At 39.2% G+C, this 14,127-nt stretch overlaps 1 protein-coding gene across 1 annotated transcript; it reads left to right on the forward strand.

Annotated features, from left to right (window-relative positions):
- The first annotated feature begins 9,686 nt into the window (after positions 1-9,686).
- Positions 9,687-12,961, forward strand: LOC107078472 (mucin-4-like). The gene is made up of 2 exons (XM_015356030.2): positions 9,687-10,185; positions 11,491-12,961. The coding sequence occupies exons 1-2, from the start codon at positions 9,727-9,729 to the stop codon at positions 12,835-12,837; spliced, it is 1,806 nt and encodes a 601-aa protein (XP_015211516.2). The 5' UTR covers positions 9,687-9,726; the 3' UTR covers positions 12,838-12,961.
- Positions 12,962-14,127: the final 1,166 nt, after the last annotated feature.

Consider the following 14,127-nt stretch of genomic DNA (forward strand, 5'->3'; position numbering starts at 1 on the left):
TTCGGGACATGGCATGACTGTCACTGGAATATATGAAATGAGTTCAGGTGTCAGCAATACCCAGGAGGAGTGTTCTGTGACCATTCAGCAGGAAGCCATTAAGTCCCTCAGGATGTATCTTTGCAAAGTGGTACATTGATACAAGCCTTTCCACTGTGGAGGAAATGAAAAGAACATCCTCAATGCCCAGGTGAAAAGTATGTGTCCCTTGGTATTCTGAAAAAAAGATGTTAATAAGAGAGTAGACAGTTTGATCACTGTTACAACTTTTTTTTTTCAATTTTCTAGTCTACATGAGCAATGCTTCACTCTTCAGAGGAAAGCGGACTTTGATTTTGGTCCTATTAAATGCTGAATGTGTATGAGTGTCAGTATCTAACAGTACACTTCTTATCTGTGTATTTCTATCACTGTCTATCCAGTTCAATCTTTAAATTATTTAAAGGGTTTCAGGGATTTGGAACGAGCTATTCAGCCATGCTGCTGCAGCTAACATGGCTTCTTTCGATAAGTGACTGGATGAAATCCTCGGATTTATTTGATACTAACAACAAAACTAACTAGATGGGGCAAATGGCCTGTTCTTGTTGGTGAAAATCCTTATGTTATTATGTTGTTCTTCGTTTCCCTGTATTTCATTCTAAATCCTCATTCTTACACATATATGGCTTTGGAATGAAATACAGGAGCCTATAAATAAATATTTGAAATAGGATTACATTAGGTAACCAATCTAATTTTTTTCTTCTCTTTTCATCACAGTTCTATCCACATTTAAGCTATACACAATTAAGGCCAATGCAAAACCAATACAATTATTTAGCTATGAAAATTTTAACTGTTTAACTATATTTGTCTCTCAGTCTTTTAATATTCAAATAACAAGCATGCCTCGAATCTCTTTCCCATTTTTGTCCCTGTTTTTGTGCATATACATAACTGGTTTTACCCAAATAATACTTCAGGGAGCTATAGCATGTATTCTGAACAGGTTTTTAGTCAGGAATGCTCAGGACCACATTCACTGGCAAAAAGAAGAAAAACTCCCTGGCATTGTTCCTATTGTTCCTCCTGGAATTATTAAAGAATATGCTTGTTTTAAATTATGGATGAGATTTTCAGATCAGATAAGATCAGAATCCCACGGTCACAAGGACAGAAGCGCTATGAATACTAAGAGCCCCTATACATTTTAATATATTTTTGAATGTGATTATAGAAGACCTCTTTTGCATTAATAGTGAATCATGTTTCCAAGGTGCATAGGGGAGGAATTCATCTTCTATTTAGTCATTTCACCAGCATCTCACCCTGTCCTCCTTTTTTTCTGGTAATGTTTTCCATTTCTTTTGAACGGGGTTTGACAGCCTGGAGTATCCTGTTGTTGTTACCCTTAAAATCTAAAAGCACCTTGAGCTATTTGCTACCCTAAAGACTGAGTGAGATCTGTTCAAAGCTCCTTGGCTCCTTCTTTGATCTTAAGCAACAGAAAAAGAACACTCCTAAGGGGTGACATGCATTGGAAGCATTCTGTTCAGATGGGAGCTCTCATATGCAAAGAGATTTCATTCACACCCCCACCTCTCTACCTATGCAGCTACCAGTATTCCAAACAATGGGGCTTGTCTGGCCATTACTGGGGTAGGGCTGTCAGATTAAATACAGGGTTTTCTCAAGCCAGGGCTAGGCTCACAGGGAGCCACAAGCAGACAGAAAAAGCACCCCTCTTTTCTCACTTTGAGAGATGTCCACCTCTACTTTGTTTTGTAAAGCACCTCAAAAAATTGCCACTGAGACATGACAAACTCTAGCCAGCAGCTATCACCCTGCAACTCACAGCTGGCAACTCACTAAAGCTAAGCAGGTGTGAGCCTGGTCAGTACCTGATTTGGAGACCTCCTGGAAAAGCTAAGGTTGCTGCTGGAAGAGGTGTTAGTGCGGCCAGCAGGGGATGCTCACCCTGTGGTCTGTGTGGATCCTTGTGTCCCAGTATAAGGATTGGGATGCTATATTGTAAAAAGGCGCCATCCTTAGGCTGAGAAGTAAAACCGAGGTCCTGACTCTCTGTGGTCATTAAAAATCCCAGAGTGTTTCTTGAAAAGAGTAGGGATGTTACTCTGGTGTCCTGGCCAAACTTCCCATTGACCTTTAACAGTCATGGCCTCCTAATAATCCCCATCTATGAACTGGCTTCATCACATCATGTTCTCCTCCCCACTGATAGCTGGTGTGTGGTGAGTGTACTGGTGCACTATGGCTGCTGTTGTATCATCCAGGTGGATGCTGCACATTGGTAATGGTGGAGGGGAGTCCCCATTACCTGTAAAGTGCTTTCAGTGGAGTGAAGTGTCCAGAAAAGCACAATATAAATGTAAGGAATTTTATTGTTACTATGATTATGATTATTTAACGCTATCAAATGACTTTGATCTGTGGAACTGAATTTATAGTACCAAAACTTTTCAGGTTTAATTTCCAAACATTTCCCGGACCACCATGTGCTACATGTTTTTATACTGCGTTATGTACGGAATCCGAACGGAATAAGGATATCTGCACTCAGTAAACATTTGTAATGCACAAACCCTTAAATTGTGAAAATCTTGTTCATTTAGTTTAATTTTGGGAAACATAACAGTGCTTTGCAAAAGTATGGTGTCCCATTTTGTTGAATTACAGTTCACCCAATTTAGAAGTGAATATTTTAAATCAGAACTTGAATGTTTAAACAGAGCATGTTTAGAGGTGCAAGAAGATAATGTTAATGATCAATTTACTGTAAACTGAGGTTTTGTAGAATGTTAATAATGCATTTATACATACACAGTAGCATTCATATTAACACTGACCGCACCCTAATCCTGACTTAATGCATTATTGATATTCTATAGAACTTTGGTTTATAGTTAATTTCTAATTAATGAAATATCTATTCAATCCCCATTTATAAAACTTTATGTAGAGCATGGCTGATCCTTCATTACTTCTTTTTCCCAAACTATTTGTGATTAACACTTTTCCAGGGTTTCCTTCTTTAGCAATAAGCGTTTTAAAATCCACAAAAGAGGGGAATGTTCTTTTAATTTGAATGTAATGCTTTAAATCAGGCAAACTTGGATGGTATTGTTGAGGGTGGGTTTAATAAACTTGGACATTGAGTCTTCCAATCTGAGAAAGGGGAAAACCCTCGCTTTTAGAACTGCACTGGTAAATGGACAAAGGTGGAGTAAACTGAAATGATTCTTGTGTGCTGCTTTTGTTGTATTTTCCAGGTGAACACTAGTTTTTCTTTGCATCAGGCGGGTTTAATCTGTTTCTCATTTAAGAACAAAAAAATGTAAAATTAACATTGTTTTCTCATAAGTGGTAAAAGATTTGTCATTGCTCAGTGTTGGGAAATCTGCTGGTAATGGAATTTGTGTTAAAATTTGAGATTACTAAATTACTGGAGAGAAAATTCAACAAGTCCTCAAAGCACAGAGACCCTCGCCCAGCCTCTACCCCAGTGCCAAACTGTGAGATGCAAGAAGTTTTAACAGCGGAATACAACAGAGAAAATATCATTGTATAATATCCTTAACGAAAAATTTATGAAACTGATCAAAACACAGACATTCTAAGAAATTACCAATTGAGGATGTAAGGGTGAGTTATAACACCTGCGGGTTCTGCAGGGCCAAATACAGCCACCCCTTGTCATAATAAATATTATTTTATCATTTTTGTAAAAACTGAAATGTGTCTGTCATTCTGTAATCACACCAGCAGATGTCCCCTCCATTACATGAAATCTGCTGCCCCATTTAAGCATTGCTGATGTCTTCTTCAGCGTCAGCATGAAGCAATGGTTCCCCCAGCCTGTCTATAATTTACAAAACAGTCTGATAACTCTGTTTGAGAGAGGACCCTGTCTCCAATGAGCACAGGCGAAGAAGCTGTTTCAGGGCTGATCAGAAACACATGCCTTATGAGATTTGTTTTCCCATCTTTGGTGTGTAGAATACTTTTCTCCCTCCTTTGAACACTCAGTAGAGCAGTATAATAAAAACACCCCCCACCCCCTTGTAGAGAAAGGAAAAAACAAGCTTACGCTACTTTGGCCTAGTTTTTGTCTTGTTTTCAAGATTAAAAAAAAGAATGTTTCATAATTTACGTTCCACACAGTTCTACACAAATTCCCTTCACCCCACCCTGTATAACAGCTAGCATAGGTATTAAAGGAGAACTGCTACACCATTTTTGCATTTTGGGCTTAATATAATAGATCAGCAATGATCAGTGCATTTCAAATAACAATGAAACTACCAAGTACGCAGTAATGTGTACAACATCACAACATCCAATTTACATCACAAAAGAGATTAAGTTTCAACATATGTGTAGCGCCATATTATCGTTATTGTCTGTGATTCAGAATGAGGCAATAACACTTGTTGTAACAGCCCTGTCCTGTTACATTATAAACATGCTTTTGACCAAGCGAATTTTGCTATTATATTAATAGTAAATATGTTCATGAAACTGACACATACAAGATGACGTTTTTAGTTGCTTTTTATTATTACAAAGAAGAGCAACCTGCCAACCAATTAAATGCACTCATCGTAATTAATGTTGTTAGGAGACCATGTTTCTGTTTCTTATTTGCTTACAGCGGCAGGTGAGCAGGAAGGACCACTTTCCTGTCACAGTTTGCACCAACTGTGTTTCTCGCTTGTGGCGAGAACAGTGATTTCACATCTGCCTGTAACAACATGGAAACCATACAGTACGTTCACAAAGTTAATTTTATACAAATTCAGAATTTTGTGATAACGTTTCTTACATTTTTATTTTTACTGAAATTTAATAACCGAGAAATTGGGAAAGCAGACCCCCTTGAAAACTATCAAATGAAAAGTTTACTTTGCAGAATCTCAGGCTCAGGCATGCTTTAAATTAAATAGACATGTGAACCCCATTTCAGAGAAGTGCTCAGTGAAAGCTCACAAGTATTTTTTTGTATTTTGTATTTGCAACCAGTACTGTAGGTACTGCCTTCCAAATTGCTTTAATTGCCTGCCAATTAGATTTTTAGAGTGCCCAGGTGTCTAAGAAACCCAGATTTTATCTTACTTTTTGTGCCATAATCAAAAACAATAAAAGTATTAAAATATGCCAGTTTCTCTGTCTCCTAATATGTGAACTCAAAACACAGATTCCTAGAAAATGCTTGGCCCTCAGAAATACAAATCCCTTATTGGGCCTCTAATACACTGTCTACAGTATGGCAGTACCTGTTATGAGAGGGCTTTAGATTCGGACAAGATGGAGATTCACTATATCAAATACTCATTGTGCTATATTTCTCAAAAATGTGGAGAAAGAAACCCATTATCCATACATTTAAAAGCTAAAAGCTTAATGCAATACAGGGTCGTGGAGGAGCCAGAGCCTATCCCAGCGAGCAACAGGCACAAGGCAGGACACACCCTGAATGGGATCCCAGTCCATTGCAGGGCAGACACACAGACAGACATGTCTACACTCACACCAGGGCCAATTTCCTCAGAAGCCAATTAACCTACCAGTATGTCTTTGGACTGCGGGAGGAAACTAAAGCACTTGGTGGAAATCCACATGAACATGGAGAAAACAAAATTGCTCTAATTATAGATTATGCCATATTGTAGCTGTCTTTAAACACTAGGCCAGTGTTGTTTACTTCTAGTAAACTATTAAGGAAATAAAGAACAGCCATATCTGAATCTCATTATACTTGTTTATGGTTTTCTTGTTTAATTAAATGTTATTTTGTTCCTCTATTCGTTTGCAGTTTATTTTTCTCCTTCAGTGACATTGTGTGTACATATACGGTACTAGATATATCAGTGAGATGCCTTTATTACGTGTTTATTTCCTTTCTAAGGAATAATGTCTGGACAATTGCAAGCCTTTAACATTGTAAACATGAAATTAAAAATGCATGAGTGAAGGGGATGCAACACAAAGGGAAATTATTATGATGCTCTGCATGAAAAAGCTGCTTTGTGTGGGACTAGTGGTTTCTCTTGAAATTGAAAGACATATGTAACTCAGACAGTTTGAGAACTTGATTCATATGGCAGCAGGTTGTGTCTGTTTAATGTTTATTTTCCACACTTTAAAAGAAAACCGTGAAAAACCTCCATGTAATCTGAAAAGACATAAAACAATCATTCTCAGTTATACACGCTATACATTGTGACCACTGAACTGTGATCCTTGTCAATGGAGTGAATGAAATATGAAATATTCATCTTTCCCTATGAACCCAAAGAAAGGACTGTAAGCAGTTGTGGACATAAGGTGGCAGAGGTAATCCTTAGAGTGAAGGGTATACCAGTTGTTCAATTGTCTGGACTTGGTGAAGTCTGTTTGCCTGATGGGATCCCACTGTCTCAGGATGAAGATGTTTCTGTGGAAGCCTGGCTCTTTGTTTAAGTCATCTGCTTGCTCCTGACAGTCGAATCTCAAAATTTCCTTCTCAAAATCTTTCTAAGTTTACAGGAAGCAAATTAATTTTGTCAGGGGGTGGGGCCAAAGCTCTTACAGATTTAAGACATCAAGATGATCCAGAGAATTTTCAAGATCTTCGGTGCCATCAAATATTTCGATCCCACTAGTTTACAGATACGGTGTAATGATCAAGCATTTTAGAGCACTGTTTTATGTAAAAGGAGGTCAGAGCTTCTGAGTGACTCAACCACTAAATGCATTCATTCCATGTGCAGGCTGAGTGCTATGATTCTGACAGTGTAAATCCAAGATTAGGCATCTTACTGGCCAGCTCTGGCTGGAATTCCTCAGCTTTGCGCCAGCTGGATTGGGCTTGGGATCATTTGGCCAGGGCTCTCTTGGCTTCCAGAAAACCTGTGACTCCTGTGATTTCCCAGGTGCCTGCAGGTTCCCATTGGAAGACAGCTTCTCCTGCAACTGATGTTGAATATTAAGTCATTCCAGAGCTTGTAGCATGACAGGAAATAAAAAGCTCAATGGGTGGGCGGGTCTGAGAAGCCCGTCTGCATTTCTTCTTTCTCCCCCTTGGGTATACATCGGTCATCATAGTGAGCCGACATGTTGGGACACAGTGCGGAAATTCCAGACCGTGTGGATATGTAACACAATATTGATAATGATTCAAATTGGGTTGAAAGGATTCTTTGAGGGAAATCAAGTCCTTTGAAATAAGTAGGTCTGTTTTATTATTTAATATCCAGCAAAGTGTTTCTGCAAAACACATCCTGTTCAGCTAAAAATGAATAGCAAAACAAATCATGAGAAGGGACAAATAATGACAGAAGGTCATTAATGTTTGAAGATGTGAGTTACATACTGTAGATAATACACCAGTGAACATTTCATCCAGATGTACCCAGCTGTCTTCTGAGTCAACAATGTCACTGTTCTCCCCCCTCAGGTTTAATTTGGTTACTGTTCCAATCATAGCAACAGTTTTGACAGAATTATGCCTCATCATTATTGTCAAGGACAGATGCTGTTGCTGACCTAGAATGTTTGCAGACATGCACTTCATTTCATCAAAGGAACACGTCCTTATCAACAGTTTTAGACATACAACACATTATTTGACCACCTAACAGGGAATTATACCACTTTGCTCTTAGACTGACCCTCATAGTTCTTGGTAGGAGATTTTGGAGAACTCTGTTTTTGAAACAAAGTCCACAGAAGAAGAGCAGATTTAGCTAGGAGCAGGCCGCAATGCAACAACAGTATCATTGTTTTGTTCAAGTGCCTTTTGCTAATAACCTGTTAACGAGAGGATTGTTACCTAAGTGTTTCACAAAGGATAATAGGGTATGGTAGATTGTTCCAGTTAGCTGTAAACTATAAGCTGTTCAAATAATACATGACATTAAGAAATACTCTATCACCTTCTCCAAGGACATACTGTAGGGATCAGTGGTGAAATGTTGTCATAGAAAACCAAGTAAGTTGCCCCTTAATTTTTTTTACTCAGAGGTAATGAGAACCAAACAATCAAGAGCTTTGTGGAGAGATGAGGAACGTGCCAAAATGACTGAGGTTGGACTGATGTGCTCCAATGAATCTCTCGTTTGGCTTTTGGGAAAGTGCTGCTGATGAGTCTGGCTAAAGTTCACAAGTGAAAGCACAGTGTCCATGATTGAATTTTTAACAGATTCATAATAAGGCTAGTCAAGATGAATGGCTGACTTTGATATGGAAAAGAAAAATGAAGAGAGATTATGCCCTCTTGAAGTGTTAGAGATGTGACCTGCTGTGATAAAAATCCCTTGGATATAACTGTGATTATAATTGACGGTACCTAAACTTACAAACAAAGAAAGGTCCCACCATGAATTGCTTTCTTTCGTCGGGTATTTTATTTACATATATGAAGCAAACCATTAAAACAAAAAAGTTTTAGCACTCAGACCATATTGGAATGTGACAGCTTTAAAACATGTGCTTTAATTAACAACAAACATTCACAGTGCATTAAAGATTTGAAAAGAACTTCAGCCAGTGGAGTTATGAAAAAGAAAGACAAAGGCTTGCCTGATTTTTGACAGCCCTTTTGGCAGATTGGTGATTTAATAGAAAAAAGTTGCCAAAAACAGAATTTCTATAATTTATAGAAGGAAAAGGCTAAAGAATAGTAATCCTTCATTTAAACAGGTAAGTCAGTCGAGAACAAATTCTCATTTACTTTACAGTGATGACCTGAAGAGCCTTGCATTATTTTTGAAAACGTTTTCAGGAAGTAAATTATTTCTCAGATATGTAGCAAAGATTCACATTGTTTTGCATATGCATTTGATATATATATATATCACCTTAATGTCCACATTAGCACACGACCATTATTTTTATTCATACCCAATAATGACCAGACCATACCATTTTATGAATATTCCTTATGAAAAAGCTTCCTTATTTTTATAAATGACTTAATGTGATATGTTTATTTGTATTTTATCAATAAGAGTTAAAATATTTTGTTTTAATTCTGCCCTTAGCCACAATGCATATTAAACTATAATAAAAAGAGTATAGTTCAAATTTCCAGTATAGTACAATTCTAGTTTAATCAAGAATAAGTGTTTGAATTAAATGAATATTGTGGGTAATACATGCGATCCCTGTGTTTATGCCCAAAAGATGAGGAATTAGGGCATGACCATGGATTTGAAAGCTATCGTTCAGCAAACCATACAAACTGTACAATGTAGGCCACAGAGACCATATTGTCTGTCTTTTACAGGTACCACGCACCATAAAGTTTTGTACCTGGTAGGGCTTTGCTAATGAAAAATACATTTAAGTTGTTAGGTGAAACGAGGTGAAGAATTGCAAGATTTGGGAGCCCATTCTCTGTAGATTTGTTTGACAGCCTTGTACACAGAACTACAAACTATTAGATAAACAATCATTGAAAATCTTTGCCATCCATACTTAAACTTCTTCTGCGTTCATAGGCAGTCATATAGTCGACTTATATGTTTGGTTCGTGTGCTACCTGTGCACATTAGTCCAACTGGAAACGAAAGTGCAGTTTAGAGTTCAGACAGCGTGTTCCGAATTGCATCACACGGGAGAGATCTGTCATGTAGAATTATGACGTAACACTGGAATATTCGGAACGTGGGTTTCCAAGTTCGGTGTCATCGCAGTTCTGGCGCATTTGCGAAACTGCTCTGAATCGCAATAGACTCATTGGACATGGTCCTGTTAGTCATTAAAATAATAATATGTCTGCTGGCGTTAGTTACGTTGGAAGACAAAATCTTTCACCTGGCTCGCATACCGAGACTGGCCTTAAGGCTCTCTGGAGGGGGGGCGCCTTTCTTGGACTCCGAGCAGGACGCACCCGGCCTGGTGGAGCTGAGCTTCAGACAGTCTAATGATCCGGCTCCTCTCCTGCCTCCTCTGGACCCGCCAGGGACCGAAGAGGTACTGGGAGACTGCAGTCTCACACCCGTGTCTACATCGCCATCCCCTGGTTCGCTGGTCCCGAATGCCGCGGCGCTCGGCAACAACCTTTCAGCGATCGCTGCGAGGGTGGTCCAGTTGGACTTGGACCCGGAAACTGAAACAATGAAGATTGGAGAAGAAGCGGTTTGGATCATTGCTGGCCTTTCGCTCCTGTTCACTATTGTCGCTATGCGGAGAGAAACTTTGGTGAGAATGTCTACTGTACAAGGGAAAACTGGGCTATAGTCTCTAAAAACCGTTAATTATGAATCATGAGAGTGCGAACTGTAATAATTCATAAGTGGGAAGTAAATAATCTCCGTTACATTTCACTGTGACCTGCGATCGAGCGAAGCCTACCCACAGTATATCGTATATTATTTTACGAAGAAAACCCTTCTGCGCTATGGTATTTTTTTTGAGTAAGCAATTGGTATGATGTATGGAATTTGAATATAAATCTTAGTATTAATACAGCAGTGTGTTTATTGAAGGTAGTATTTGTGTTTATTACTTTGTTTAGCCCAATGCAAACACACAGGAGTATGTTTATTAGTTTGTTTATCCCAATGCTATGACTACAGTTCTATGATGTAACTGTTCCCCATGGTTTCAGATCGCAGTAGTCGACAGCGTCACAGTGTAAGGTAACCATGGTAACACACTTAATCGCAACTGGAAATTAAATAGTTAAATAATGTTTAAAAACTATATAAATATAAAACTATATCTATATATATATGCCTGTTTACATCTTATTCTAACAAAATGCATTTGTGTTATATATCACTCATAAATATGTAAACGGCAGCACAGTTAGCTATCTTTCAGTGCTGGGACCCTGGTTTCAATTCCTGGGGTGCTATCTGTGTGGAGTTTGCACGCCCTCCCTTTTACATGTTTACATGGATTTCCTCCCACAGTCCAATCCAATAAAATACTGATAAGTTATTTGGTCTGGGAAAATTGGCCGTAGGTGTGAGTGTGTATGTCTGCCCAGCAATGGACTTGTGTCCCATTCAGGGCGCGTAGTGCCTTGTGCCCATTGCTTGGTGAGATAGGCTCCTGTGACCTTCTATTGAAAGAAACTATTAGAAATTGGATGGATAGAAATATGTGGACATACCTACTGTATTACATTACATTGTGTTAAAATTTAAATTAACTTCACATGGTAGTTAATAAAAATAATAATACATTTAATTTATATAGCACATTTCGTTACAGTGAATGTGCTTCACATAAAATAAAATGCTAAAGTAAGTTAAGGAACTTACAAACTACTAAAAATTAAAACGATTCAAGATTTTATAGTTTGTAGTATTGGAAGTTGATAGGCTTGCTGGTAAAGGCTTTATCTTAAAAAAAAGCATTTAGATCAAGTGATGTTAATTATCTGATACCCAGGAATAGCCTGATCTCTGCTGATGAGTACTGTGAAGCACAGCTCTCTCCTGTCTCCTGTGTTCTTGTACTGATCCTGTGCTCTTCTCTCCCGGTCTGTACCCACAGATCCTGGCTTCAAGAACTAAAGCTACCTGGACCTCTGCTGTCAGCACTCAGCCGTCCTTATGCCTTCAGGCCTCCATTCCCTCCTGCTCTCGTACTTCAAGAGTAGTTGTTCCCTTGCCCTCCCGTAAGCTCCCTCAATGTACCTCAGCTCTCCGGCCCATCAACACCAGGCCCTCTTTCTCCAACAATCTTTTTTGTCCACTTCCACCGATTCTACAGTCAATCTACAGTCAACTTCGCCAACTTCTCTGTGGGTCACCCCTGATGCCTCACGATGTCTCATACCTACTGCCTCGGTCTGGGTCACCCCTGATGCCTCACAGTGCCTCATACCCGCTGCCTCGCAATGGGTCACCTCTGATGCCTCACGATGCCTCATACCTACTGCTTCTCTATGGGTCACCTCTGATGCCTCACGATGCCTCATACGTACTGCTTCTCCATGGGTCACCATTGATGCTTCACGATGCCTCATACCTACTGCTTCTCCATGGGTCACCACTGATGCCTCATGATGCCTCATACCTGCTGTCTCGCTATGAGTCACCCCTGATCCCTCTCAATGCCTCATGCCTGCTACCTCAATATGAGTCACCCCTGATGCCTCTTGATGCCTCATACCTACTTCCTCTCCACGGGTCACCCCTGATGCCTCATGATGCCTCGTACCTACTGCGTCACAAAAGATCACTCCTGATGCCTCACGATGTCTCATTCCGACTGTTTCTCCATGGGTCACTCCTGATGCCTCACAATGCCTCGTACCTACTGCCTCAGCACGGGTCTCTCCTAATGCCTCACGATGCCTCTAACGTGCTGCCTCTCGATGGGTCACCCCTGATGCCTCACAATGCCTCGTACCTACTGCCTCAGCATGGGTCTCCCCTAATGCCTCCCAATGATTCTAACCTACTGCCTCAGAATGGGTCACCACTGATGCCTGATACTCCCTCATCCTTACTGCTTCTCCATATGTCACCAATGCTAACTCATCCTGCCTCATCCCTACTTTCTTGCTCTTTCCCATCAATGCTGCCTTACTATTTCTCTTGCTTGTTGCCTCATCTTTACTCTGTCTTGCTGCCTCACCGTGTATCACCCCTCCTACATCTTTTTTTTTCACTTGTGCCATCTCAACACAGCCGGGCCCTGCCATCTCCCCTTTTCTCAGTTCTGTTTCCTTACAGTATCTCTCCGATACTGTTGACCTGTTTCACCCGCTACCTCTGCCCCTCTTCCTTGCCCTCACTTCCTAGCACCAGAATCTTCCAGGAACACCCTGACAATGGTCTCTCCTGCCTTGATGTCAGATCTAATGCTGAATGTCTAGAGCTGGAAATTGATTAGGAAAAGACTGGTTAAAGCATTATGGAAGAGGTGGAGATAGATGAATTGATCACCAGCATGACAGGTGGCTAATTGTATACTTATTTACTCTAGTTTATTGGAGTATTAAATTTTTTAAAAACAATTCTCATGTATGGGATTTGGTTTTTGAGTGGCTTTTTATTATTATAAGATTAACAGCATCTTTCCATTTAAAATGCCATGAGTCGGGGAAATCAGGTTGGTCACAATGGGTGAGGATGGTGAAGATGTGAATTCCCGAGTTAAACAGAACAATCTGGGTTAATTTTGTCCACTCTTTATTGCTTAAATTTGAGCCACCTCTTTAAGGATTATGTCCATACCATGTGGCATTTTATGAAAATAAACAAAGACATGTACAGTGCTGACATTATGCTCTATAAAGCTAATCCGTCTACAGTACCACAGCATACAGTATTAACATAAATGGTTTCCTTTGTACCACATCTGTAAATTCTTCATTGTTTTTCTTAATCATCTATTAAATATTTATAACTCGTCTTAAATATTTATAACTGACAACTTAAGTGAGTTTCTACATTTACCATATTAATGGCTCTGTTACCTGCAGTCCCTTGAAAAAAAACAGTTCTTTGCTTAAATTCTTGAACCTTTGTCATGTGTCAAAGACATACACTCAGTTCTAAACAGGAAATTCATTTTTTCATAGAGAAAAGCATACTGTGTTTTAAATAAATGCTGTTTTAAAGCCTCAGTACTGATTAAACATCAAGGGGATTAAGTTGTACAATAGCACCCATGTTAACCATTCCCTTGTGCAGTCTGATGTTTTTCTTTTTGTTGCCATTATATCAGATCAGTAATTCTGATCTGAAAGATATACTTTTCCCCCTGAGCCTGGTAGGGAGTAGCATAAGCATCTGGTGTTGCAAAAAGTCACCTCTATGTGACTTGTCACTGTGGACTTTCTCTCTTAATAACACTGTTTCTGCTACTGTATATTGAACACTTGGGACATCATCTAAACAAACATGGAGTTAAATTGGTTTCTTCATATGTCTGAAATTGGTCTAGAAAGCAGATATGACTTTTTTTTTATTTATGGAGTTACTATATGTCTTGCAAAAAATCTTATTTCACATTTTACATCGATGAAGCTGTTTCTGATTATGAGTTCTGTTTTACAGAGTAAAATGCAGTTTAAATTTTGTAGTGAAGACATGGTTGCACACCTTTTATTTGGGAAAGAATATGTCTGTGGTGATTAAAGGTGATTTATTTTCTCTTGAACCTTTTCACAAACCTCAT

Source organism: Lepisosteus oculatus, chromosome 9, assembly GCF_040954835.1.
Source record: "Lepisosteus oculatus isolate fLepOcu1 chromosome 9, fLepOcu1.hap2, whole genome shotgun sequence".
Classification (NCBI taxonomy): domain Eukaryota; kingdom Metazoa; phylum Chordata; class Actinopteri; order Semionotiformes; family Lepisosteidae; genus Lepisosteus; species Lepisosteus oculatus.